The sequence below is a fragment of the Hypanus sabinus genome, chromosome 5, assembly GCF_030144855.1.
Source record: "Hypanus sabinus isolate sHypSab1 chromosome 5, sHypSab1.hap1, whole genome shotgun sequence".
Classification (NCBI taxonomy): Eukaryota; Metazoa; Chordata; class Chondrichthyes; order Myliobatiformes; family Dasyatidae; genus Hypanus; species Hypanus sabinus.
Window position 1 is genome coordinate 94,152,391 of NC_082710.1, and position 24,007 is coordinate 94,176,397.

The following is a 24,007-nucleotide window of genomic DNA, read 5'->3' on the forward strand; positions in this document are numbered from 1 at the left end:
TGTACTGCAGAGTGGTATCTGGCACATGGCATCTGGAGGCCTCAATATTCAGTGCCTAGATTAATGGGAGCTGCATCTCCGGTCATCCCTTCACAGGCTGGCATTTTTGCAGCCGTTTTGTACAAATTACAGTTGAGATGAATGCTGTGATTTCTGGCTTTCCACACTGTGTACCTCACAAAGGTATGGAGCAACATAGCATGAAATTTAATCAGGAAAGTTATTTTGCAGTTGTTGGACAGATATGAGAGAGGTTCCCTTTCTCCCCTACCCCGTATCCATGGCAGCCTTTCATGTAGCTGTACTGTGGCTACTTGTTTACTGCCCATTACGCTGCTGGTGTTTAATGCAGCAATGATGGTTCTACATCTCTGGCGGTGTTCAAGTCTTCCTTCGCCATGTTAGTGGCTTCCTCTCAGTTTTCACTACCATCAGTCATACAAGTCCCAGTTGGAGACTCAGGAGTATTAGGACTCAGATGCAGAAGGATTCTTCATTGCTTTTTCCATAACAATTTTATTGTTAGCTCTGTGCTGATCCTCCAAAACTGGAGGACTGATGGACCATTCTCAGTCTGACCTCTAACCTTTGACCTTTTTGTCATAGGTGACCCTATCAAGAGCAAATGCACAAAGGCATAACTCCTGCCAGCATAGCTCTTTGGGTCAATGAGGCATGCAAGCCTCTAAATCACAACAATGTTGTGGTCATCTTGGAGGCCTTCTATGCCTAAGCTCTTGACTGTCTACTGCTGCTTCTGGTGGGCTGGCACAGTACAGAAATAGAGTATAAAAATCATATGGCATTGAAAGAGGCCTTTTGGCCCATCAGATCACACTGACTATGTTACCCAGCAAGCTAGTCCCATCAGCTTGTTTTGGGCCTGTAGCCCTTCAAACCTCTCCTACACAGCATTTATCTAAATGTCTTTTAAATATTGCTAATGTATCTGCCTTATCCACAATTTCTGACAGCTTATTCCAAATGCGTCCCGCTCTTCATACAATGAGGCGACCACTGATGTCCTTTTTAAGTCACTCACCTCTGATCTTAAACCCATGCCCCCTCATTTATAATAGTCCCTCCTTGGGAAAAAAATCTGTGATTATCACCCTGCCTTCACCTTTCATGATCTTGCACACCTCTATTGGGTCACCCCTCATCTCCTATGTTTTAGGGAGTTTGATGGGTGATCTGATAGAAAATCCAAGTGTATGCAACATCTCTTTGTTAAGTAAGCTCCCAAGACCAGGTAACCTGGAAAATCTTTTCCGCACTCTTTTTAGTTTAATAATATATTTCCTGTAATAAAGTGACCAACACTGAACACAACTCTTCAAGTGTGGCCTCACCAGTGTTGTATACAACTTCAACATAACTTCCCAACTGCTATACTCAATGCCCTGATGGTAAAGGCGAGTATGCTAAATGCCACCTACCTTCTGTTCTATAATATTCCCTTAGCTGTTCATCATCATTATCATAACATACTGTGTTTTATGATACAGCTGATCAAGGTCTAACTATGACCATGATTTTTCTACAGAAGACGTTTGCCATTGCCTTCTTTTGGTCAGTGTCCTTGCAGAATGGATGACCCCAGCCATTATCAACCCACTTTGGAGATTGTCTACCCTGTGTCAGTCGTCACATAGCCAGGACTTGTTACGGTTAACACGCCGATCAATCAACTATCCAGCATCTGCTTCCATGGCTTCACATGACCCCGATCGGGGGCTAAGCAGATGCTACAACTTGCCCAAGGGTGACCTGCAGGTTGTCAAAGGTAAGGAGCATCTTACACCTGCTTTGTTAGAGACAAACCTCCACACTGCCACTCACCCTGGACACCACTATTCTCTGTATAATTCTAGCCGTAGTTTGAGCTCCCAAAATACAACACTTCAGATTTAGCAAGATTAAAAACCATTTGATAAACCTCAGTCCATATACCTCGCTGCTCAAGATCCCCCTGACAGTTTTCATAACCTACTCTATTTACAATGCCAGCTATTAGAGTATCATCTGCAAACTTACCAACCATGCTTTGTGGATGCACATCCAAATAATTATCTAAATGACAAACAGAAAAGGTCCCAGCACTGACTTCTGTAGTATGTCAATAGATGTAGGCCTTCAGTCCAAGACCCAACCCTAGACCAATCCCCTCTGCTTCCTAGCACTGAGCCAATTATGGATCCAATCTGGCATCTTGCTTGGATCACAGTGCAATCTTTACTAGAACCAGGGATCATTGCCTCAAGGTTCGGGGGAGTAGACTTAGGACAGAGATAAGGAGGAACTGCTTTTCCTGGAGGAGGGTGTGAATCTGTGGTATTCTCTGCCCAGTGAAGCAGTGGAAGCTACCTCAGTAAATATATTTAAGATGAGGTTGGATAGATTTTTGCAGAGTAAGGGAATTAAGGGTTATGAGGAAAAGCAGGCAGGTGGAAATGAGTCCATGGCCAGATCTGCAATGATCTTATTGAACGGTGGAGCAGGCTCGACAGCCCAGATAACCTACTCCTGCTCCTGTGTCTTATGTTTTTATGTAACCTTTCAAACTAACATGCCGAGAAGGATCTTGTCAAAGTCAATGCAAACAACATCCAATGCCCTACCCTCATTTATCTATCTGGTTATCTATTGAAGAATACCAGATTTGTTAGCGGTGAACTCAAGTAGCTCTTGTGGGAAATGATACACTGTGCAAAATACAATGGTGTTGTTTGTAAATTTTGCTCAACTTTTTAAGGAACCGTATATGAAAACCAATCAATAAGCTTAGATGATCCAAACAAGGCTGGTACAACTGACTGCCAGTTCTTTAAGAGGGATGGTGCTAGCACTGGCTTCCGTTTTCTAGGAATTTCGCTAAGGATAATGACATTTTCCATGAGAGTCTTTGAAAATATGCTAGAGAGGAGGAGCAAGATACAACCTATTAGGGAAACACACCCAGGAAGCAAAAGGGCAGTGACAGGTTAAAGTTTGGAAAACTACCAGACCACCCCTGGGACTTGCAGTATAGGCGATATTTCAGTAATATTTGAGTAATGTTGTAAATATCTTGTTTGATTAAGCATTTGGTTCTTTACATATATACTTCTTACAAATAATCCCTAAGAAAATAAGTGGGATATGTCATTGCACCACCATGTCATATATGCATGTTATCAAAAGACAATCTATCCCAGGCTCCTGTGTTTTTCCTTTTGATTAATTTCAAAAATAACAGTTGTGATGAGAAAGCTTTCAAACAAGTCCAAGGTGAGAAGCTACCTGTTGAAGCACAGCACATTTTTCTTTGGAAGGAGGGAAAGACATTTGTGTTTTAAAACAAAATGCAACATATTTCTTCAGAAGAGGAGAAAAATGGTCAAGTTTAAAAAGAAGTCAGTAAATGGATGGACTTCATGTGTTCATAAACAGTGGATACTGAATGACAATAAATAAAAATAGATTTGGCTGGCTACATCAAAAAATAGACATATTGAATTGCACAAAAGATGACTGGACGATACGTACTGAATGAATTGAGCAGTATTTTAAAACTAGCCAATGAGAAATGAGTGGCAGCTGCTGAGTGCAATAGGTGAAAAGCAGTTTGCTCAGTTGTTTGACTGGTACAACCAAACTGGCCAAAATGAGCTTTGCTCTTATTGTGAATATAATTCAGGAATGTTTAGAACCAAAACTGTCTAACTATTGTCAGTTCAGTGATGTGCTTAACAATGCATTGAGAGCTCGTTTAGTTTGTGGAATCTTACAAGAAAGTATTCAAAAATGGCTCCTAGCTGAGGCATAACTCACATTTAAAAGAGCTGTTGAAGTCACTGTATCAATGGACACAGCGGAGACGCAATTGAGTTGCAGTCAGGAATTAAGATAAGCACAAACAAAATTGCAATGTTTAAACAGAAACCTGCCTGGCCAAACAAATTGTTTTACCATTGTGGCAGGGGCTCATATACACCAGAGCAAAGCAGGTTCAAAGGCAAAACTTGCAGAAAATGCAACAAAGTAGAACACATACAAAGAACATGGTGGGCAGACAAAGATAAATGTACTGCACAGGGAAGAGAAAAAATGCAGTTTCAAAAAGAGCACTAATCTGAATGCTGTTGATAAAGCCTCTGATGAGGAAGAGCATGACATAGGTCTGGATAGCATTGAGATTTGCAATGTGAAAATTAACAAGAGACCAGCAAAATGGCTTACACCAGAAGTGAATGGCAAACTTATTAGTACAGAATTGGACTCTAGTTTGGCTCGATCAATCATTCTGCAAAATCAGTTTGAACAGCATTTGAAAGATACTGAAATAAAGCCTGCAGATATTCTACTTATACTGGAGAAAAGTTTACTCCTGTGGGAATGACATTTGTAACAGTGATATACAGCAATCCACAAGCCACACTGGGCTTGTATGTGATTAAAAACAGGAGAGCAAGCATTATGGGGCCATGACTGGCTGAGACAACTACAAGTTGACCGGAGATTTATCCACCTTTTTTATGCTACATCCCCTGCAAAGGTGAGTGAACCACACCAGACTGGACACAACAAGCCCCTTCACCAAAGGTACTACTCCTTTCTCGCCATCCCATACACCACTGACTAGAGAGCAATTAGTTAAATATTTGAGTTGAGATACATTCTATATTGAGTTGGAGTTTATATCTAAACAGGAAGGAGTGTAGTGTAATCAATATTTCAGTAATATTTGAGTAATATTGTAAATACCTTGATTAAGAACTTTTGTTTATATAATTCATTACCATAATGCCATAAGATATAGCAGCAGAATTAGGCCATTTTCCCATTGAGTCTGCTCCACCATTTCATTATGGCTGATCCATTTTCCCTCTCAGCCGCAATCTCCTGCCTTCTCCCTGTATCCCTTCATGGCCTGACTAATTAGGAATCTATCAACCTCTGCCTTTAAAATACCCAATGACTTGGCCTCCACAGCTGCCTATGGCAATGTATCCCACAAGTTAATTTCTCTCTGGCTAAAGAAATACCTCTCTTACCTTCGTTCTAAATAGACATCCCTCTGTTCTGATGTCATATCCTCTGGTCTTAGACTCCCTCACCAGAGGAAACATCCTCTCCAAATCCACTTTGTTGAGGCCTTTCAACATTTGATAGGTTTCCATGAGATGACTCATCATTCTTCTGAAATCTAGTGAGTACATGCCGAGAGCCATCATAACCTCTTCATATAATGAGTCTTTCAATCATGGAATCATTTTGTGAACCTCCTTTGAACCCTCTCCCATGTCAGCACAACCTTTCTTAGATAAGAGACCCAAATCTGCTCACTATGCTCCAAGTGAGGCCTCAGCAGTGCTTTATAAAGTCTCAACATTACGTTCCTGCTTTTATATTCTAGTCCACTCGAAATGAATGCGAACATTGCATTTGCTTTCCTCACCACCAACTTAACCTGAAAATAATTGTTTAGGAAATTCTGCACAAGGACTCCCAGGTCCCTTTGCATCTCAGATTTTTATAATTTTCTCTGATAAGAATATAAGAAATGGGAGCAGGAATAGGCTCTCAGGCCCATGGAGCCTACTCTGTCATTCAATAGGATCATGGCCGATCTCTCCATGGAGTCATCCCACCTACTTGCCTTTTCCCCATAGCCCTTAATTCCCCTATAATGCAAAAATCTATCCAACTTTTTCTTAAATATATATACTCCATTTAGAAAATAGTCTATCCTTTTATTTCTTCTACCAAAGTGCATGACCATTCACTTCCCAACACTGTATTCCGTCTGCCACTTCTTTGCCCATTCTCTTAATCTGTCTAAGTCCTTCTGTAGCCTCTCTGCTTCCTCCAAAATACCTGCCCTTCCACATATCTACATATTGTCTGCAAACTGGGCCAAAAAACCAACAATTCTGTGATCCAAGTCATTGACATACAACACAAAAAGAAGCAGTTTCAACACAGACTCCTATGAACCATTAGTCACTGGCAGGCAACCAGAAAAGGCTCCCTTTATTCTCACTCTGTTCCTCCTGCCTATCAGCCGATGCTTTATCCATGCTAGTACCTTATAGTATTACCCTGGGCTCTTAACTTGTTCGGCAGTCTCATGTGTGGCATCTTGTTAAAGGCCTTCTGAAAAGCCAACTACACAACATCCACCAATTCTCCTTAGTCTATCCTGCTTGGTATTTTTTCAAAGATTTCCAATAGGTTTATCAGCAAAATTTTCCCTTAATGATACCATACTGACAACGGCCTATTTTATCAAGTACCCAATACCACATCCTTGGTAATCATCTCCAACATCTTCCAAACCACTGAGGTCAGACTAACAAGCCTAAAGCTTCTTTTCTTCTGACTCTCTCTCTTTGTGAAGAGTGGAGTGACATTTGCTATTTTCCATTCCACTTGAGCCATGTCAGATTCAATTGATTCTTGAAAGATCATTAATGTTGCCCCCACAATCTCTTCAGCCATCTCTTTCAGAAACCTGGGATGTATACCATCTGGTTCTGGTGACTATCTAGCTTCAGACTTGTCAGCTTCCCAAAAACCTTCTCCCTAGTAATGGCAACATCACAAACCTCTGCACCCTGACCCTCTCAAACTTTGGGAATACTGCTGGAGTCTTTTACAGTGAAGGCAGATGCAAAATACTTATTCAGTTGGTCTGCCATTTCTTTGTCCTCAAATATTCTCTCTCTGACATAATTTTCCAGCAGTCTGATATCCACTCTTGCCTCTCTTTTACATTTCATGTATCTGAAGAAACCTTTGGTATGCTCTTTAATATTATTGACCATCTTACCTTCATATTCCATGATTTCCTTCTTTATGACTTTTTAGTTGTCTTCTGTTGGTTTTTAAATGCTTCCCAATGCTCTAACTTCCCACCAATATTTGCTTTATTATATGCCCTTTCTTTGGCTTTTATGTTGGCTTTGACTTCTCTTGCCAGCCACGACTGCATCATACTATCTTTAAAATACTTATTCATTGGGATGCATCTATCCTGTGTCTTCTGAATTGCTTCCAGAAACTTCAGCCATTGCTGCTCTGCCATCTTCCCTGCTCATATTCCCTTTCAATTAATTTTTGCCAGCTCCCCTGTATTACTTCTGTAATTCCCTTTACTGATACGTCTAACTTTAGCCTTTCCTTCACAATTTGCAGGGTGAATACTATTATATTATGATCACGGTCCCCTAAGGGTTCCTTTATCTTAAGCTCTTTAATCAATTTGAGTGCACTGCACAACACCCAATCCAGAATGGCTGATCCCCTAAAAAGCCACCTCTTGGGCATTCTAGAGATTCTCCGTCTTGCAGTCTAGCACCAACCTGATTTCCCCATCTACCTGTATACCGAAATTCCCCATGACGATTGGAACATTGCCTTTTTGGCATACATTTTCTATCTCTCATTGTATTTTCTAGACCACAACTTTACTACAGTTTGGGGGTCTGTATAGAACTCCCATCGGTAACTTTTTACTCTTGAAGTTCCTTAGTTATACCCACAACAATTCAACACTTTTGACCCGATGTCACCCTGATTTCATTTCTTACCAGCTGAGCCATGCCACCTCTCTGCCTCCCTGCCTGTGCTTTTGCTACAATGTGTTTCCTTGGACATTAAGCTCCCAGCTAATAATAATCTTTCAGCCACGATTCAGTGATACCCACAGCCTTATACATGACAATTTGTAATTGTGCTACAAGTTCATCTACCTTATTCCGTATACTGTGCACATTCAAATATAACACCTTTAGTCCTATGTCCACCCTTTTTGATTTTGTCCACCTTTTACATTGCGGTTCATCCAGTTGACTACAATTTTGCTTTATTATCAGCCTCTCCTTGCTAGCGGTATCACTGTTCACTGCCTACGTTTGTAAACCAACTACCCCATCTTGAGCCCTATCATTCCGGTTCCCATCCCCTGCCAAATTAGTGTAAATCCTTCTGAACAGCTCTAGTAAATGTGGCCTTAAGGATATTAGAACCCACACATGAGGAAATCTGCAGATGCTGGAAATTCAAACAACACACATAAAATGCTGGTGGAACACAGCAGGCCAGGCAGCATCTATAGGAGAAGCACTGTCGATGTTTCGGGCTGAGACCCCCTTGATATTAGACCCCCTTGGGTTCCGGTGTAACCCATACCTTTTGTACAGGTCGTACCTTCCCTAAAAGAGATTGCAATGTTCCAGAAACCTGAAGCCCTACCCCCTGCACCTGTTCCTCAGCCACATATTAATCTGACAAATTATCCTGTTCTTCGCCTCACTGGTGACAATCCAGAGATTACTGCCTTGAAGGTCTTTTTTTAGCTTTCTACCTAGCTTCCTAAAATTTCTCTTTTGAACCTCCTCACCTTTCATACCTATGTTATTGGTGCCAATATGTACCAAAACATCTGGTTGCACACCCTCACCCTTGAGAAAGCCATGGATCCAATCTGAGATGTCCTTGACCCCAGCAGCTAGGAGGCAACATACCATCTGGGTGTCTCTTTGACTATGGGGTCTCCTATCACCACCGCCGTCCTCTTCAATTCTCTTCTCTTCTGAGCCACAGGGACAACCTCTGCCAGAAGTGCACTATATAAGAAGTACGTGAATGACAAATGTCATTACCCTACGACGTCATATGTGCGCGCCTCGCCAAAAGTACAACTAAGTAGACAAGCTATTCCATCTCCTGTGTTTTTCTTTTGATTAATTTCTTGAGTTACAAAACGTAACAGGACTGACTCACTGATAAAGGAGGCGTGCCAGAAAGAAGGTAAGTGACATTACTGTTGCTGCACTGCATGCCGTGTGGTGGGGAAAGATTGTTCAGAAATTGGAGCGAGCAGCAGCTACTAAATTTAGCTAGAGTGCCTATGAGTTTTGCACAGAGCTATATTTGTCAACATCAAGCAGAGAGTAAGTTTGTAAATCTGACTGGAGCAAGGGGTGTTGGGAATGGCGAGGAAGGAGTGCTGTGGGAGGGGTGTGGGACAGGTGGCAGAGAAAGAGTGGTGGAGTGGGGACATGCCCTGCCCTGAGACACCAGGCAAGGCTGTTTGATTTCAAGCAATTGGTTTATTGATCATTACTGAATGTCTCTCTGGTTCTTCCCACTCCTTCCCTCTCCCTTCCCCTTTCCCCCTCTATCCCTCTCCCTGCCCCCTTCCTACTCTCAGCCCACAACAGACACCTATATCAGAATCAGGTTTATCATTACTCATACCTATCATAAAATTTGCTTTTTTGTGGCAGAAGAATAGGGCAATACATAAAATTAATACAGAACTGTGCAAAAGTTTTAGGTACCCTAGCTATAGATATGTGCTTTTGCATAGCATTGTGTAAGTTAACAGCAAACGGAAGTCCAGTTGGACCGCTCTCAAGGAAGATGACCAGGGCACCCTGACTGTGTACACAATTTCCAGAGCTCCGCTGTGGAAATCAAGACTGTTTTTGCCAGTTACTAAATTTTTGGGGTAGAAGGGAAACAGATGCAGATGGCATTATTGGGCACTGGTGCTGAGTACTGTTGGATTCCAGGGGGCCCAAAGCCTATAAGGGAAATGTGAGGTGGGAAGAGGGATCTGGAGGAGAAATGACACTAGTGACAGAAGTGTAGGTAGCGTCAGTGGTGAATAATGTGAGCCTGGAGTCTAATGTGAATACCGGTGTTCCAGCTGCCCAACATGATTTTGGGAATGATTACCTCAAGAGTATGATTGCTCAGACAAATGCAGGAAAGCCTATGCTCCAATTCTTAATGATGGAAAGGGCCTGATGGGAGCAGTTGCAGGTTACTTCACCAAACAGGTGGCTTTTCAAAAACACTACAGAATCCAAGGAGCGGGGGAAATACAAAGAAATTATGGAAACTGTCAGGGCATTGGAATCACACGGGTGGTAAGAACAGCCACATCACAGTGCAACTACTCAGTACAGCCAGTAAGGAAGTTGGATGGGAGCTGGTGCAAGACCATTAACTGCTGGCAGTTGAACAAGCAGGCACCAATGCTAGCCTCAGCAATGCCAACCAGATATTACTCTGATGAAAACATGTCTGAGAATGGAAGTGAGTGGCATGAATGACTGACCTGTCTGATGCCTTTTTCTTCACTCTTTGAGACGTGAGTTTTCAGAATCATTTGGGAGGGAAAACAGTGCACATTTACCAGACTTCCACATGGGTACACAGCCCAACCCTCAGTGGTCTGGAACCTGGAGCAATGTCCCATCTTGCCCAAAATACAGGCTGCACTTCTCATGGATGATATTTTATTGTGGAGACACAGAGAAGAAGTGGTTTAGGCCCTCTAAAGGAACACGTAACACATTATGGATGGGCCATCAACCCTAGAATGGAGCAGGTCAGTGGTTGGACATTAGCTGGGGCTCAGGTCAGGGAACCATACCAGACGTAGCCAAGAATAATATACTTAATGCTGTGACTGCCAGCAGTAAGATAGAAGTGCAGAAATCTTTTGGTTTGTTTGGTTTCTGACAACAGCACAAATCCTCCCTAACAATCCTGCTCTGGCTTCCATATGCTACAGATAGGAAGGGAGCTAAATTTGAATGGGGGCCTGAATAACAAAAAACCTCCCAGGAGGAAAAGCATTTGATGGTCCAGACCCTGTCACTCGCACTGTGAGGGACTGATATGCCATTTGAATTACAGGTGTTGGGCCCACCTCCTTATTCTAGTTTCTGCTTCCATTTATTTCCATTCCGATGAAGGGTCTCAGCTTGAAACAGCGACTGTGCATTTCTTTCCACAGATGCTGGCTCATCAGCATCTTATGCGATGGTGCAGGAAAATGAAACCTTTGTGGCCTGTGGCAGAAACATGGTACCATCCCCATGTCACTGGGGTCAAGGAAAGAATCCAACCCCATGACCTGGTGCAGACTGCCTGAGAAAGAGCTTCCCGCCTGCTCCTGGGGTAAGATCGGCTCAGACCTCGATTCTAATGTGGAAATGGTACACATCGGAGAGAGCACAGGAAAGACCTATGGAGGAGAGTGAATAATTGACACTTCAGGCCAAGACCTTTCATCAGGAATGGGAAGGAAAGGAGCAGAAGACCCCTCCTTTCCAGGTCTAATGAAGAGTTTGGCGGGGAACTTTAACTGTTCACTTTCTTCCTTAGACCCTGACTGACCTTTTGTGTTTCTCTAGCATTTTGTGTGTGTTGATCCAGATTTCTAGCATCTGCAGTCTCTCTTGCGTTTTCAGTTCACTGCTGTCCTTGTTTAACCCTTTGTTCTTTCAGCAAAGAATGACAGGACCTAATCAAAACTTACTGTCATTGTGTGTCCAGTATGAGTGATTGCTTGATGATGTTGAACCTACACCATTACATATTAAAACAGCTTGCTCTCCAAATCGTATTGCCCTGGCTTCCCTATAACATAGACAACTACAAGGCAATATCAATGGAGGGTCTAACTCAGATATTAAAACCAAATGTTTAGTTATTTTATCTGTAGCTGAGTGCTAGAGGAATACCAATGTATTTCTTAAAATGGTTTCTTTCCTCATTACTGATTTTGTGAGGTGTAATTAGTGGTGAAGTTTGTTACATTATGAGTTTACTATGTTACCAAAGTCACTTGCAAATTTCTACAGATGTACTGCGGAGAGCATTGTAACTGGTTGCCTCACTATTCGGTATGGAGGGGCCACTACACAGGCTGAAAAAAAATCTGCAGAGGGCTGCAAACTTAGCCAGCTCCATCATGGACACTAGCCTCCAAGCATCGAGGGCATCTTTAAAAGGTGTTGCCTCAAAAAGGTGACATCATTTATTAAGCACCCCTATCATCCATGAAATGCTCACTTCTCATTGCTACCATCAGAAAGAAAATATAATACACGCACTCAATGTTTTAGAGAAAGCTTCTCCCCCTGTACCACCAGATTTCTCAGTAGACTATGAACCAACCCATGAACACCACCTCACTGTTTTTGCTCCCTATTTGCACTAGTTATTTAATTTTTTATATATATATATATCTTGTAATTTATACTTTGTTTTTATATGTTGAGCTACCCTGCTACCGTAAAACAACAAATTTCACGACATTGGACATGATATAAAAACTGATTCTGACAGTGTAAATGTCAGCATCTCACTTTACCGAAGAACAGATCTACTGAACAGAGGGTGCCGATATTGCTGGTGAATGCCGATGATTCCCAGCAGAGCTACTGCATTTATCAGTTTAATTGGAAGCAAATATGAGATTCGTGCACTGACAATGTGAGGAACAGAATTTGCAAACTCTGATGCTCGATCTGTCTGTCCACTCCCCTCCACTGCTGTGCCCCACACAGTTCATCTTGCAGAGTGCCATGATTCTACTTGTGAGATCCTATGCCCAGTTAGACCTGGCATAAAATCTGCTAAACCAATAATTCCAATGAGGTCAGTATGGCTATGAACATAAAGCAAAAATAGGAAGCATATTCTTCTTTTAAAAATTGCCCTTGATGTTTCTAATTGTCAACTTTTTGGGCTTTTATTGATTTTTATAATTTTTACATCTCTAAATATGTGGACATATACAAATTTTTAAATGAGATTCTGTTTTAAGTCTATGCAAATCTGGGGTTGGGTCTTCATTGGTTGACATGTTTTAGGCCCAGGGCATCCTTGGCACACAAATGGAGACCCTCTGCTACTGAGACAACACTGTTGGCCTCTGGGGATCTTTGGGTCAGCAGGGCAGGCCCTTCGCATTTGACTGTGGTAAGGATGGGAATCTGGAGACTGAAGCACTGATTTTGAGCAGCTAGCCATGGCTGGGCTGTGACCTCCCTTGGTAGCTCAGTAAATTTATCCAATTAAATAAAAACCTGAGGAAAATCACCACTACTCCTTGTGTGTGAAGAGGTGGATTAATTAACAAGCATTAGTTGGTTTCCATCTAGGTAGCCTCCAACCGATGGCATGAATTTCAATTTCTCCTTCTGTTAAAATAAAATACCTTCCTCCTCCACTTTTCTATTCTCCATTCTGGCATTTCCTCTTCCAGACCTAGCCATCACCTCCTCCTGGATTACTTCCTCCTACCATTTCTCCTATGGTCCACTCTCCTTTTCTATCAGATTCCTCCTTTATCTTTTTTTATCCAGCTGGCTTCTTTATCCTTCTAGCTATCCTCCTTCCCTTCCCCCACCTTTTTATTCTGGTGTCTTATGGTTCTTTTCCAGTCCTGAAGAAGGCTCTCTGCCCAAAGAGTCACCTAGTTTATTCATTTCCATAGATGCTGCCTGACTTGCGAGTTCCTCCAGCATTTTGTGCTTGTTGCTTTGGGCCACCAGCAACTGCAGTCCTTCTGTTGTTTATTGTTGGTTTCTGATGTTTCTCCTTTCTGATTCAGTGGAAATATCAACCATAGCTAACTTTCTGATTATTGACCACCAATATACTTGTCAATATGTTTGAATCCGTAAAAGGAATGAATCAGGTTAGCCTGTGTACCTCCAGACAATTAGTCAACTAGTATCTTAGCCCTCACTATCAATGCTGAGATGTGAACATTTTGGTTAAGGTATCGGGGAATGAGGAATGGAATTACATCAATTAAATATTGACCAAATGAAAAAAAGTTGCATGCTGGAAGAAAAGAACAGAAGATATTAAGCTGAGTAATGTTCCTTTCTTGCTAGAAATAAACAAGTGGGTCGGGGGTGAGGGGGAAAACTTCAGAAACAAAATGCTCTGCTGGTTGGAGATCTCAGCTGTTCTTGACAGAAGGACATTCTGAATAAATGAGGATGTATGTTGGTTGCATACCTCCTCTGTTTAATACAATTCAGCTATAACCTCTCAGCTTGTGTGACAGCAAAATAAATGACCAGGTGGAAGAAGAGCAGTATCATAGATACCGTTTTATGATTTAAGTTATTTATTAAAGATTTCTCTAAAAGTGTTTTCATGCATTTTATTACTTTAAAGTTGACTCAGTTTTCCTTAATTTTGTGCATCTCCTTATGCATAAGTTACACAGCTGCAATGTATTTAACTGATGTAATATATTTGCATTCAGAGGATAAGTTTTACATGCTTACTTATAAAAAGAACTCATATTTTTCTGTAATCAGGAAGCACACTTGGACTGTATGTGTCAATAAATACTATAATTATCTAATGTACTTATTTAGCTGTTTGAGAGATTTAAATAAATTATTAAGTTTTTTATATTTTATACCTTTAATGCACATAATAATGAATTTTTGTAGTCCAGCCATTTTGAATTCTCTGTTTGTATTAAAAATAATTAAACAAAGTTCAGTGCACAAGATTATTGAGCATAAAAGTGACTGAAATTTAACCCAGAAATACATGTATGCATAAAAGGCCCAATAACAAAATTCACTGTGGATGCATTTTCCAGATAAAATGTGGGCAATGCTTAAAATTGCAAAACTTGCGCATTAGCCAGATCTATGTCAACTTCAGAATTCTCATGTGAAGATCACACGTAATTCTTGTGTCTTTCAAGTACTGTATTTCTTCTAATAAACCAATATGTATATATAGTACAGGAAAGTGGAAGGGCAGGATCTCACCCACCCTGCTCATGGACTACTTGTCCCACTGGAGGAGGCTATGTAACTACCAGATTTAAAAAGTTACTTTCTCCAAGCAGTAAGGTTGATCAACACCTCCACCCACTAGCCCACCCTTTGACATCCCCTACCACCACTACTTTATCATTTCTTGTCAGACACTCCTGTACATAACTTTGGTGGACATACACTCAATGTATGTAAGCTACCTTACATATTGATGTATATTATGATTTTTTATTAGTATTATCATGTTCTTTATCTTAATTGTAGATTTTGTGCTGCATCAGATTTGGAGTAAGACTTTTTTATTCTCCTTAATATTTGTCTACTGGAAATGATATTAAACGATCCTGGAAGTTAAACATGTTTGCCTAGGATGCACTGTGGTCTTTGTTTGAAAAACCTGAAGACTGAGGTGCCATGAGCGATGCTACAGTAAATATTAGTGTTTTTTGAACCAAGAGTTATGATGAAAACAGAAGCAAAACCTAAAGAACAGGAAGATCTCGGCAGCTGGTGTATTTGTAAATTAAAGTTTTCTCAAATTAGCATAATAATAAAATGTGAATAAATAGCTTTAATTGAGCAAGGACAAGTGTACTGCTGAAAAGCAAATGTTATTTTGATCATTGATTTAAAAAAATCAAAACTATTGTCAACAGTAGTTTTTGCACTTGGTTGGTTTCAAATAAGTTATTAGTAGAAATCATTATGTGAAATGGCTGACAGATGAAAAGGCTCCACTTTGTAAATGTCTGTTGTGATTCAGTACATTCCTATTGGTGTATCCTTTTTAACTTAAAAATGCATGAAATACAGCCACACAGTGAAATGTTTCTGTGATGGTTTATTGAAGGATGCACAACAAAGGGAGGACCAAGTATTTGATTTGTATGTTGCTTTCTTCGTGTCTTCTACTTTATTCTCAGTTTTTTATATGTTATTGACACATACACAGTCTTTTATAAAGAAGCAGTTTTACAGGACCACATTTCCAAAAACACACTATATTTATACATTAAAATGTATTCAACCAATTTTTACAATCCTATATTATGTTTTGGCTAATTGATGAAACTACCTTGCAATACTTTTTAACTGCCCCCCCTCAAAAAAAAACCCTATAGGAACTGTGTTCATGAACTAATGTGCAAATTTAACATTTAGGAATTTATTCATTCTTGTATAGGGAGCTGCAGTCAAAATACAAATATGCTGTTCAGCCTTAGGTGATTGTTTCAGACAAAGTTTAGTTTTTATATCTGCATATTATATTAATTTTCTTCTTGCTATGAGGACTGTTTAGAACAGACTCTTCATTCTATGAATGCTTATCATGCAATCCCAGTCTCAGATGCTCCCTTTGAGGTAGCAGCTGCACTAAACCAGATATGCCTGTCTTAAACAGTTACTATCATTATTAATCCATGACATTGACTATGTTATAAATAAGTTACATACAGAATGACAAGTCTTCACCTATCATGCCATGGTTATTTTGTTAACCAGATGAATAATAAGGGGTTTCACTGTGATAATTGTAATCAGGACAAACTTTTTGCACAAGTTTATAGTCTACACTGTAGAAAGCTATATATATGCATATAACCTTGAATGGTTTGGAACACAACCAAGAAACATGACTTTGGGTCTGCTCCTGATAACATATCTTTGAAGGATCATAATTACACAGCGCAGTCTTCTTTGCCCTGTCTGTTTTCTCATACTCGATTCGACAGTTGAATGTTTTGGACTCCTTGGTTTCCAGCGTTGACTGCTGAGAGAAGTCAAATTCCACAACCTTGGATGGTGGAACCAGGCTTACAGACACATTGCCGAGACCAGTTGAGTTGTGCCTGAAGTACACACTGAAAGTCCCATTCCCATGGTCAACTATCTTCCCAGTAATGAGAAGATTCAGTTTAACAGTTTTGATGTTAGAATGGAAGTCACCCCAGCCGAACATTTTTTTGAACTTTCCTGTTTTAACAATGGGTCTGCGTTTGGTCCGTGAATGAGATTCTCGACTATCTGTTAGGTTGTTTAACCATGCCCATAAGTCATCAGAAATTTTTATCCGTGGGGTATGAGTGATGTCCAATTTCGCCTTTGGAATCTCCTTCACAAACAGCCGCAAAGGATTTACTCTCTGCGGAATAGCCAAATTATTAGCAAATGTTGGACCGGTTGCCTTGTCTTGTAATTCCAAGAGTTCCAGTCTTCCTCCTAACCGATTCTCATGGGAACTGATCTAGAATAAAATAAAACAAAGGATTAATAGACAGGTACAGTAGGTGTAAATTATCTCTACAAAGTCAAACTATACTGTCAGGTGCTGTAGTGTTCTTGCACAGGTGTAAAAACTCTGAACTAAACACCAAGTGTAAACCAGTCAATGAGGCGCGATCCCAGTAAGATTAACCATTTACTGTTCACTCTTCCACATTAACGTATGGTGAAAACTGTTGATAAAACTTATATCTTATGAACTTACGGCGTTGCTTCTCTGATGTTTCTAGTGCGTAGAAAGAAAACTTTTCTCGCGCCGATCCTGCACACACAAACCCCCTCCTTCCCGTTTCTCCAAACCAGTATTTTCCCACAAGACGTGGCAAAACTGGGTGTGACGTCATCGCATGCCGCGATATATCACAGACAACGAATTTACTTTCTACAACCTTAACTTTAACTAGAAAATGATTACAAACGAACTACTAAAGCAAAAATATAATAAACTAAATGAATACCTTAAGGCAACACACTCCCCGCCTGACCTTCGTAAGGTCACAATGAACATAATACAAACTTCAGTCTCTAAATCAGTCCTTAGGTAGGAGTAGAACAACTTCTGCAACTGGCCTTTGGTAAGTTTTCACAACACCTTGGTCAGAAGTTTTCAACTCAACCTTCCTGACATGTCCATCCCTACCAGGGAATGCGGCAGCGATTCTGGCCACTGGCCAGCTGTTGCGGGCGATTTGGTTGTCCCTGAGCAGGACTAAATCTCCAACTTGAAGATTCCTGCGAGGTTCTGTCCACTTTTGTCTGTGTTGTGTTACGCCTGCAGCCCCCTCCTTTGTGAGAATCGCAAGATCACTATTGGGTTGGGTCAGGAGACCCAGGAAATGAGAGAGACAGACGAGTGGAATGTCTCATTCCCCCGGTGATATAAAGCTACGGGACACGGCCATTGTCTCTTGGAGACGAACTTGTGGATTGAAATACTGTGCTACGTGGAAGCCCTCAGGCAAAGTGGGCTGGTTGAGGGAGGGATTGCATCACCCCCAACCTGATTGACATCTACGACCCTGTGAGTCAGGATAAAAGAGCCCCTCAGGCGCATCAGAAGAAACACTAGCGATCCCATAATAGCGGAAGCCATTGGAAGGAGGCCACGTGCATTTGGTTCTGTTTGCCTGGAACTGGTGGCTTGTACCACGGAAAACAGCTTTTAACTAACAACGGGGAAACCAACTCCCCACAACTCAAAGGATTGGCATCATAAAAGACCTGGGCAAGTTTAACCCGCCTCTCTCTAAACCCAAAAACGCTGCAGCTTGAACGAACTAACAGTGATTTTTATATTTCCATCGGACAATACATTATCCTCTAGACAACGATAGAGCTATTTCTTATTGATTATTATTATACCCGCGCTTTCAGATTTAGTATTGACGACGTATATTATCTGTATGTTTGCATTAATCTTATTTTTGTGCCCCTTTATCAATAAATACAGTTAAAAATAGTACCATCAGACTTCAATGAACCTCTCTATCTTTGCTGGAAGTGACCCAGTTACAGGGTTTCGTAACAAAAGTGGAGTTCTCATCTCGGGATTTGACACCAAATTAGGAGGCCAGTAAATCGGGCTTGTAAGTCCAAAACTTGGATCTGGTTACGCGGGTAGCCAGACGGGAAACCAGCAAAGATGGACGTGGGTGAATTTATAGAAAACCCGACTCTGGAGGCACTAGAGGCGGCCACCAAATCAGACTTGATAAGTTTGGCAAAGGGGTTAAACCTTGCAGAGGTGTGGTTGTCAATGAAAAAGCAGGAGGTGTGAAGGGCAATAACTCAGTATTATATTGGGAAGAATGTGTTTACAGCTGAGGTATTGGAAAATACCCCTGAAAAGATACAAGCTAGTGGGACGGGTCAGTTAGAGTTGGAGAAATTAAAGTTGGAACATGCAATTAAGTTAAAGCAGCTGGAGGCAGCTGAGAAGGAGAATGAAAGGGCCGAGAGAGAGAAAGAGAGGGAGCGTGCGCTCCAGCTAAATGAGTTAGAGGTGAAACGGGAGCAGGAAAGAGCTGAGAAACAAAGAGAGCATGAACTTCGGTTAAAACAGCTGGAAGCAGCTGAGAAAGAGAGAGCTGAGAAGGAGAGGGAGGCAGAGAAACAGAGGAAACATGACTTGGAGATGGAGAAGTTACGGCAAGAGCCACGAGTTCCGGGGTCAGACCGAGAGGAGCGGTTCAATGTTAGTCGAGAGTTGAGGTAGTACCTCCATTCGAGGAGACGGATGTTGATAGTTATTTCTTGCTTTTTGAAAAGGTGGCAGTGAATCAGAAGTGGCCCAGTGGGTGGCGCTTTTACAAAGTGTGTTAAAAGGGAAGGCACAGCATATATGGCATTGGCCATGGAGGAAGGAGAGGAGAAGAGTTATGACAAAGTAAAGGCGGCCATTCTCCGGAGTTATGAGCTAGTACCTGAGGCGTATAGACAAAAGTTTAGAAATTTAAAGAAAGGGTGGAATCAGACGTATACCGAGTTTGCCTATGAGAAGGGGGTGCTCATGGACTGTTGGTGCACAGCAGAGATAGTGGGGTTGGATTACTGGCATCTCAGGGAGTTAATTCTGATTGAGGAATTTAAAGGTTGTGTTTCGTAGGATATCCGGATGTATTTGAATGAGAAGCCGAACAAGTCCATCTCCGAATTTGCTAGGTTCGCAGATGAATATGCCCTAACCCACAAGACAAAGTTTTCTTCGAATAAAAGTTCCCAGAGAGACCATGGGAACGATCGAGAAAGTCCGCCGGATGAGGCAGAGGTCCTGCCAGGAGCTACTGGTAAGGTTGAGGGGGAAAGGCCAGACGGCCAGAGATTTCCGGGCTTGACCTGTTTTAATTGTGGAAAGGGGGGGCATACTGCATCTCGGTGCGTTGCTCCGAGGAAAGAGACAGGAATAGGGAAAGCAGCAGTCCCTATCGGATGTGGCGTGGTAATCAGTAAACCGACAAGAGAGCCCCGGGTAGACAGAGTACGAGAAGGGTCTAAGACTTGTCTATCACACGGAACTGTGTCTGTGAGGGAGGGAGACATACCAGTTCCCGTATGGATCTGGACAGACACGGGGGTTGAGCTGTCGTTGATCAGCGGTAAGGTACTAGATTTTGGTCGCAAGACGAGAATGGTAGCTGTGAAAGGAATAGGCAAAGGGACAGAAATGGTGCCCTTACATAAGGACATTATGGATTGTGAGCTGGTATCTGGACCAGTTGAAATAGGGGTGCGATCAGAGTTCCCGAGAACTGACGTGGACGTCCTTCTCGGTAACGATTTATCAGGTGGTAAGGTTTGGGCAGCCATGACGATGGGCAGCCATGATGATGGCCAGCCGACCGGTGAGTGTTGTGGCCCCGCCCCTAGATTGCAAGATCTACCCCGCATGCACGGTCACTCGCAGCATGTCGAGAGAGGCAGCTGAGAACGAGAGCAGTTTAAATCCGGCCAGTTTCGATTTGGCCAAGATGTTTCTACTGACCCTGTACCATGAGGGTTTAGAGGGTGGTAAAATGAAGAGTAGTAAAGTGAAAGAGGGTAAGGGAGAGGAGGTAGACCCGCCCTTAGCGAGGAGAAAAGCTTTAGAGGCAGAAGATAAAGATGAGAAACAGCTAGAGCTGTTAAAAGGTCCAGGGTTGGACCTGGATGATCTGTCTGGGTTGGCAGAACTGTTTGAAGAAATTGAAAATGCTAGAGGTGTTCCCGATAATGAAATGAGGGCAGTCCTAGATGAAAAGGATGCCATTACCTTGAAGAGGTCTGCTGGGTTGGCAGATGAGGTTGTTTCAGCCCGTGGGGTTGAGTTTACTCTGGAAGGGAGTTGCCCAGAGAGTAGCTGGGAGAATCAGGGGAATTTAGAATTTGGACCGGGTACGGGTATTGAAAGCCTGAAAGAGGCAAATGTCCAGTTTGAGTGTGTCCAAGATGGGGATGCACGTGGTACTGAACCTAGTAACGGAGCTCAGAAAAAGTCTGGGGTATTTGATTCAGTTGAAGGGGACGGCCGCCCTTGTGGGTCAGATAGACTTGGTTCAGTGAAGAAAGGGTTAACCTTGGTAATAGTGGGAAGTGAGAGTTCCCAGGTGTTTGTGCTCGAAGGTGTGTTAAAAGTTAATGCGGAGCTCAAAAATGGGGAGATAAATATTATTATTGAAGTAAATGGGAAATATGTAGTTCCCGAATCGAATGAAGAAATTTTAAAACCTGCGGATCGCTTACAGATTAAGTCGGGAGATGACGGGGGGCCCCCTGTGCTATTGTTATTCCAGAGTGTGGTGTGAAAAGGCAGAATTTGAAATGCTGCTTGAACAAAGAGTTCGAACTGAAAACACATAGCCTGAAGGGTCCTGACGAGAGGGCTAGCCACCTGTGTAAAATTAAAGAATTGGGTGGAAATTCAGAAGATGGTCTAAGTTTGGGACACGGTGTTGATAAAATATCCCCTATGAAAGAGGCAGGCGAGAGTTTATTTCGCCAAGGTACCCAAGCTCCCCCGGTGGGAACTAGCCAGAAAAGAGGCGAGGGTTAATGGGGACGCCAGTTTTAAATAGCAAAAGCCAGTTGTACAGGATTTCGACAAAGCATGTGAATAATAAAGACAACCCCACAGAAGCCTGCCTGTTAAGTTTGAAAACAACAGAAAGATTAGTATTTGCATGAACTTTTGTAGATACACGTAAGCTAAGATCACAACTCCTTAGTTTTTTAGCTGAAGGAAAGAAATAAAAATAGGTGGTTATTAAATTGAAGTCTGATGCTACAAGATCTTAGTAAGGTACAAGATGTTAAGATATTAAAGGAAGTGACACTATAATCGTTAACTGTTTGGATGCTGAATTGAATGTATAACTGTATTACTCTGTAATGAAAAGGAAAAGCTTTTGTATTGTGTTAGATTCTACAATCCTGTAAGACTCAGTACTACTTCACTTTAACCGCTTGTGAAAACGCATTGAAGAAAGGGGGTGTTATGCCTGCAGCCCCCTCCTTTGTGAGAATTGCAAGATCACTATTGAGTTGGGTCAGGAGACCCAGGAAATGAGAGAGAGACGTGCGGAATGTCTTGTTTCCCCCCCCGGCGATATAAAGCTACGGGAAACGGCCATTGTCTCTTGGAAACGAACTTGTGTATTGCAATACTCTGCTACGTGGAAGCCCTCAGGCAAAGTAGGCTGGTTGAGGGAGGGATTGCCTCACCCCAACCTGATTGACATCTGAGACCCTGTGAGTCAGGATAAAAGAGGGTCTGTGGAAACAGCCCCTCAGACGCACCAGAAGAAACGTTAGCGATCCCGTAATAGCGGAAGCCATTGGAAGGAGGCCACGTGCGTTCGGTTCCTTTTGCCTGGAACTGGTGGCTTGTACCACGGAAAACGGCTTTCAGCTAACAACGGGGAAACCAACTCCCCACAACTCAAAGGATTGGCATCATAAAAGACCTGGGCAAGTTTAAACCGCCTCTCTCTAAAACCCAAAAATGCTGCAGGTTGAACGAACTAACAGTGACTTTTATATTTCCATCAGACAATACATTATCCCCTTGACAATGATAGAGCTATTTCTTATTGATTATTATTATACCCGTGCTTTTAGATTTAGTATTGATGATGTATATTATCTGTATGTTTGCATTAATCTTATTTTTGTGCCCCTTTATCAATAAATACAGTTAAAAATAGTACCATCAGACTTCAACGAACCTCTCTATCTTGGCTGGTAAGTGACCCAGTTACGGGGTTTCGTAACAGTTGCAACAAAGGTAGATATTCAGGTCTCCAACAAGACCAGAACCGATTTGCAAGAGCCTGAACCTATCTCTATTGCTTTGTGTACAAATCCTTATCGGAGAAGTCCCCAGGTGGAGGGGGAGCTCCTACCTTCTGCGTAAGGAGCATTGATGGTGAGAGTATGAAGGGGTTTTCCTGGTCAGAAGACACAGGTAGGAGTGCTCGTGCATTTATAATGGCTGTGACCTCTGCTATTAGTATGCACAGTACCTCGTGGGTCAGTCAGGTGCGTTGCTGCAGAAACATTGAATCAAGAATTCTTCTGGCGATACCAATCATCTGCTCCCATGAGCCTCCCATGTGAGAGGCGTGTGGTGTGTTAAACTCCTGGTTGCATCCCTGCTGACTGAGGTACCTTTGCACCGTTTTGTCCATCCCCAGCTCCTTGGATGCTCCAACAAAGTTCCTGCCGCAATCAGACCTTAACTGTTTTGCAGGGCCTCTTAGTGCAAAGAAGTGCCTGAGAGCATTAATGCAGCTGGATGTATCCAAAGATTCGATGACCTCAATGTGTACCGTTCTTGAACTCATGCAGCTAAACATGATGGCCCACCGCTTGCTCTCAATCGTCATTACTTTTAACAGAATCAGTGTTAACATTTTTACTTCAACATATCGATTATCTTATGAACTTACGGCGTTGCTTCTATGATGTTTCTAGTGCGCAGAAAGAAAACTTTTCTCGCGCTGATCCTGCACACACAAACCCCCTCCTTCCCGTTTCTCCAAACCAGTATTTTCCCACAAGACGTGGCAAAACTGGGTGTGACGTCATCGCATGCCGCGATATATCACAGACAACGAATTTACTTTCAACAACCTTAACTTTAACTAGAAAATGATTACAAACGAATTACTAAAGCAAAAATATAATAAACTAAATGAATGCCTTAAAGAAACACAGGTGCACTGTATTTGCTTTTGATATTTAGATCAACTACTTTGGGCCAATATTATTGAAGCATTAACACAATAAAAGATTGCATTACACTGAAGTCTAGTTGGTGGTTATGGCCAGAAACACAGTCAGATGTGCATCAGAAGATCTGATCTCCACATCTGTTCACTGCATTATTAAAGAAGGAAATGCACTGGAGATCAGACACCAGAGTATTTCAACTCACCATTGTAATTAAAAATATTCAGGTTAATTAATGTAACAAAAACATGTAGATTAATTTACCTTAGTGAAGGTTGGCAACTCTATTCCTTTGAACCACTGAGTCCCAAGGATGGTTCCTTACCTCACTGATCTGAGGGACTGGATACACTATACCTGACTCTCAGCTCTATGCCAACCACCGCTGGTGTATAAATGACAATCTTTTTCAT

At 41.9% G+C, this 24,007-nt stretch overlaps 1 protein-coding gene across 1 annotated transcript in view; it reads right to left on the reverse strand.

Annotated features, from left to right (window-relative positions):
- Positions 1 to 16,101: 16,101 nt before the first annotated feature.
- The window catches only part of nxph2a (neurexophilin 2a), a 165,252-nt gene continuing 157,346 nt past the window's right edge, over positions 16,102 to 24,007 (reverse strand). Inside the window, exon 3 of the mRNA XM_059969131.1 lies at positions 16,102 to 16,851. Coding sequence (XP_059825114.1) covers positions 16,102 to 16,851 — 750 coding nt within the window. The remainder of the gene's footprint in view (positions 16,852 to 24,007) is intronic.